The 5,363-nt window shown below is 54.6% G+C and overlaps 1 protein-coding gene across 1 annotated transcript in view; it reads left to right on the forward strand.

Annotated features, from left to right (window-relative positions):
* LOC103799828 (dual specificity mitogen-activated protein kinase kinase 2-like) overlaps window positions 1-3,833 on the forward strand; it is a gene marked incomplete at its 5' end in the record, with an annotated part of 4,383 nt that extends 550 nt beyond the window's left edge. Inside the window, 4 exons of the mRNA XM_009072176.1 lie at window positions 844-908; window positions 1,637-1,698; window positions 2,547-2,592; window positions 3,723-3,833. Of these exons, the coding sequence (XP_009070424.1) occupies window positions 844-908; window positions 1,637-1,698; window positions 2,547-2,592; window positions 3,723-3,833 (284 nt within the window). The remainder of the gene's footprint in view (window positions 1-843; window positions 909-1,636; window positions 1,699-2,546; window positions 2,593-3,722) is intronic.
* Between the last annotated feature and the right edge of the window lie 1,530 nt (window positions 3,834-5,363).

A 5,363-nucleotide genomic window follows, 5' to 3' on the forward strand; every position in this document is an offset into this window, starting at 1 on the left:
TATCTCCACAGATAGAACAGCCATTCTACTCTGGGAAATCCTTTCCAGCCTCTGAGCACCCTCCCAGGGAGGAATTCCTTTCCAATATCCCATCTAGCTCTGCCCTCTGGCAGTGGGAAGACATTCCCTGTGTCCTGTCACATGGATATATCCAGGGGAACAGAATAGTTTCATAGTATGTTAAGGGGTTGAAATGGAGTTTAGAGATCATCAAGTCCCAGCCCCCTGCCCTGGGCAGGGTCACCTCCCACCAGAGCAGGTTGCTTAAGGCTTTATCCAACCTGGAATGAAACACTGCCAGGGTTGGGGCAGCCACAGCCTCCCTGGGCAACCTGTGCCAGTGTCTGTTGAGGTTTTGAAGAGCTCCTGGGCATCTTCAAACCCTGCTGTGTCCCACAAAATATCTCAGAGGAGATCATTTGAGAGACACTGTCAAAGGTGAGGGTGAAATTTGAGGTACACTAGGTGCTCCTCAGGCTTTGTCCATGCTCCCAACATGTTCCTTTCAACCCTGAAGCAGCTCTTTGGGAAAAGCTTTGCTGGGAGCTGTCACAGAAGCACCAAACCAGCACAAGAGGCTGTGCTGGACCCATTCCCTTGGAAGCAGAAGGCTCTAGAAGCACTGCCAGCCTGGCACAGCAGATGGGCTGGTGCTCTCCAAACCAGGAGATAAATCTGGACCATAAGCCTGATGAAAGAAATCTGAAGTTTTGGAATGTGTGTGGCTTTACCCACAACTCAGCTCCCCAGTGGGTTGGCTCTGCCTCTCCCAGCAGGAGTTTGCACCCAAACTGAAGCTCTGAGCAGCCTCTCAGCACTGGTTTTGTCCCCTTGCCCACACAGGCCACGGGATGGACAGTAGACCTGCCATGGCCATCTTTGAACTGCTGGATTATATAGTTAATGAGGTGAGTGTTGTTTTCCATAGGTTCTGCTGTGGTTCCTCAGTGATGTGTCCACTCTGCTGAGTCAGGGTGGGCTCAGTGTTTGCTGAGTCATGGAATCCCAGGGTGGTTTGGGTTGGAAAAGACCTGAAAGGTCATGGAGTTCCACCCCCTGCCATGGGCAGGGACACCTCCCACCAGCCCAGGGTGCTCCAAGCCCCATCCAACCTGGCCTGGAATACTCCCAGGGATGGAGAAGCCACAGCTTCTCTGGGAAATCCATTCCAGTGCCTCAGCACCTCCCAGGGAGGAATTCCTTCCCAATATCCAATCTAGCCCTTTAAAACCATTCCCCTTTTCCTTTTCCATTCCCCTTTTCCTATCAGACCTGTGAGAATGGATCTCACAAACAAGTGGGAAGAGCAGTTTCCCCTTGCAAGGGGAATGGGAGTTGACCCCAATTATCATTTCTGGGTTGTTTCATCAGCCACAGGCGTTGCCAGAGCTGGGAATTGTGAGGTTGGATTTAGAACTGTGATGCTTGGAATTTGATTCCCAAGCTTTGGCTGGGATTCAGGATGAGCTCCCCCAGCTGCACGATGAGCTGGGGCAGCAAGGAATGACAGGGACCTGTGTCCTGTTTGGAAAACCAGCCAGGAAGAGGAGGATGAGGATGGCACACTGAGCCTGCAGGTGACTCTGGGTTTTGGCACCCACAGTGATGCAGGAAACCTTTCTCCTTCCCTCCACAGCCACCTCCCAAGCTGCCAAGTGGAGTTTTCACACCAGATTTCCAGGAGTTTGTAAATAAATGGTAAGGATTTCATCCCCTGGCTGGTGGAGGAGGAGGTCTGTACGTGCTCCCTGACAGCTCTGCAGGCTGCAGCTCCACCCGAAACGTTCAGCAATGCTCTGCCTGGTCCCTCCCTCCCTCCCTCCCTCCCTCCCTGGCTGCAGCCTCATCCTGGGAGCTTCTGCCTTGGGAAGGCTTGGAATAAAAGCAGTTTATTTGTGGGGATGCTGAGCTGGATCTCAGCTCCCTTCTAAATCCAAGCCTGGCAAGGGGGATGGTGGAGCAGATTGCTGTGAGTCACCCCTGAGCCTTCCAGGCACATGCCAGTGGCTTCAGACCTTCTGTTGCTTCAGCCCTTGGGGTGGGAGGGACACCTCAAGGTGCTGCCACAGCTCCCAGGGAACCTCAGAGCTTGGATAGCACAAAATTCCTGCTAGGCTTTAAGGCCTTTTCCCCATTTTCAGGGCACAGTTCATCCCTACAGGCTGGAAGAGACACATCCTGCAGCTCTCTCCCTGGCAGGGATAGTGCTTCCCCCAGGCTCCTGGGGAAGGAGCCAGGAGGTTTGAGACACCTCAAGGTGCTGCCACAGCTCCCAGGGAACCTCAGAGCTTGGATAGCACAAAATTCCTGCTAGGCTTTAAGGCCTTTTCCCCATTTTCAGGGCACAGTTCATCCCTACAGGCTGGAAGAGACACATCCTGCAGCTCTCTCCCTGGCAGGGATAGTGCTTCCCCCAGGCTCCTGGGGAAGGAGCCAGGAGGTTTGAGTGGCTTTGGGTGAAGCTAGAGACCTCTCCAGCCTGGTAACCAGTTTTCCCACAAGGAATGTCTCATGTTGGTTTTGCTCTCTTGTTCTTCTCCTTTCAGCTTAATTAAAAATCCAGCAGAACGAGCAGATCTGAAGATGCTGATGGTAAGTGGGGAGAGAATTCTCTTCCTACACTGAGGTGGCACAAGCTCTGCCAACTCCTGCCACATCCCTCTTGCTCCAAAGGCTGGAAATTCCCGGGCTGAGCTTAGGATGAGCCAAATAGAGCTGTGGGGAGGGAGTGACTCACTCACCTTTGATTCAAAGGCAGTGATGGTATCTCGCCCAGGTTGGAACCACCTGCCTGTCCAGTGTCTGCTGAGGTGCTGGGAAAAACCTTGGCTCCCTGTGGAGTGATTTGGGAGGGAGTGGGATGTGAGTGAGGGCTGAATCCAGGCTGGAAATGTGTCCTCACAGCTCAGGAATCCAACAGTGTCCTGGGCTCATCCCCAAAGTGAGGGCAGCAGGTGAGGGGGAGATTCTGCTCCTCTGCTTTGCTCAGGTGAGATCCCACCTGGAATTCTGCATCCAGCTCTGGGGGTACTCAGCATCAGAAGGATGTGGAGCTGCTGGAAGGAGTCCAGAGGAGGCTCCTAAGGGCTGGAGCCAGGCTGGGATTGCTAGGAGTGTTCAGCCTGGAGAAGAGAAGCTCCAAGGAGACTTTAGAGCCCCTTCCAGTGCCTAAAGAGGGTCCAGGAGACCTGGAGAGGGACTTGGGACAAGGGATGGAGGGACAGGACACAGGGAATGGCTTAAAGCTGGAGGGTGGCAGGGATAGATGGATATTGGGAAGGAATTCCTCCCTGGGAGGATGCTGAGGCGCTGGAATGAATTTCCCAGAGAAGCTGTGGCTTCTCCATCCCTGGGAGTGTTCCAGGCCAGGTTGGAGAAGAGAAGCTCCAGGGAGACCTTAGAGCCTCTTCCAGTGCCTCAAGGGGCTCCAAGAGAGCAGGAGAGGGACTTGGAGAAAGGATGGGAGGACAGGACACAGGGAATGGCTTCACATGGTCAGAGAGCAGGGTTAGATGGGATATTGGGAAGAAATTCTCCCTAGGTGATGCTGAGGCACCAGCACAGGAGAACAAGGAGCAAATGTTTGCGCTGAGATCTTTCAGTGCAGCCTCAGCTGGATCTCCAGGATCCTCCTCCCTGTCCAGGGTGTATCCCAGAGCAGAGGGCTGGCTGGGGGAGCCAGGCAGGGGTGCTCCTAACCCCCCGTTTCCCTGTGCTTTCAGAGTCACACGTTCATCAAGCGCTCGGAGGTGGAGGAGGTGGATTTCGCCGGTTGGCTGTGCCGAACGCTGCGGCTCAACCAGCCCAGCACACCCACCCGTTCTGCCATGTGAGGCCCAGCCTGGGGTCACTGGTGTCACTGGTCTCACTCCATCTGCCTCTGCCACCATTTCCTCTCCTCCCTCCACCACACAACTGCCCTTCCTTCTTCTCCTCCTCCTCCCCAGCCCTCCTGGCCCCACAGCCCAGCGCCAAAGCACCGACCCCTAACACCACCGACCTCCTTATCACCCAACCCACAGCCCAGTGTGGGGTTGGTTTCTGTGGATGGGGAGGGTGTTCCTGGCCTCTGCTCCAACTCTGGAGCTCCTGACACTTGGGAATTGTGGTGCTGCTTCTGTTAGTTTTTCTTTATTTGTTTTGTTTTGGGTTTATTTTTTTTGTGGGGGGAAACATGTTGACTTGGGTTAAAAAGATGATGCTAACTGTGTGTGCATGTTGGGGTGTGTGAGGTGCTGGCAGGGGATGGGGTTGAAGGGCTCTGCAACAGGTGCCTCACCCTTCTCCCTGTTTTTTCCCCTCCAGGGTGGAGGGGAATGGAATCAGGAATGGGAAAAACCCTGTCTGAGATGGTCCAGAACTGTCCCTGTCCTGCCTAGGGATGAGGTGTGGGCAGGAGGTCTTGGGGGGTGATGTAGGAGAGGAGTGTGACCTTGGGCTCCTCCAGCCCCTCTGGGTGGGGAGCAGAACAAGGATTTGTGTTTCCTTGGATTTCTTTTTACACACTTGTCTTAAAGCCTGGGCTTGGCCCGTGTTGGATGTTTAAGGAAAGGCTGGATCTGCTGAGGCTGAGGGAATCAGGTGGGAGCTGTGGGGTGGATGCATCCCATGGGATTGTGGCTCCAGTGTTGAGGTGAGGGGACAGCATGGACTTCCCTTCCTTGGCTCCTTCCATCCCAAGGTGGGAATCAAAGCCTGGTTGCTCACCAGACTAGCTGGGATTGGGATACTTTTCCTTCCCCACCATCCCTGGGAGGACATGGAAGGGTGAAACCCTCCAGGCTGCAGCTTTTCCCCCTCCATCTGCCTCTCACCCATCCCTCAGGTGGCCTCAGCCACTGTGGATGTGGCAGAGCTCCAGGATTATCCCATTATCCCAACTCCACAGGGTTTTCCAAAGGCCTCCTGGGCTGGATGGTGGCCAGAGGTCCCTCCCAGCATGGCCCTTGCTGACTTGCAGGACCACTGACCCCTCATGTCCCCCCACATGTATTTTGGGGTGACTCAGCCACTCCCAATCCTCCCTGAGGATTTGGGAATCTTGCTGGGAATTTTGGGGTGTGTTCTTCTTTTTGGGCTGTTTTTCCCTCACTCCCTGTGCCTGCACTCAGGTCCCACCCTGGCAGCACCCCAAGATTAAACACCAGGGCTTGGTGACCCCAGAACCCTCAGAGCTTGTCCTTTCCCTTTTCCCAGTGCAGGGTGAAGGTTCTTCCCTGCTCAGGGCCAAACTGGGGGAAAAATGTGTCCCCAAAGAGGGGGAAACACCCCAGTTTGGGGGGCAAACACCCTGGATTTGAGGGGGACACCCCAGTTTTGGGAGGACACATTAGATTTGAGGGGGAAACATCCCAGTTATGGGG

Source organism: Acanthisitta chloris, unplaced genomic scaffold (genome assembly GCF_000695815.1).
Source record: "Acanthisitta chloris isolate BGI_N310 unplaced genomic scaffold, ASM69581v1 scaffold9833, whole genome shotgun sequence".
NCBI classification, from domain to species: domain Eukaryota; kingdom Metazoa; phylum Chordata; class Aves; order Passeriformes; family Acanthisittidae; genus Acanthisitta; species Acanthisitta chloris.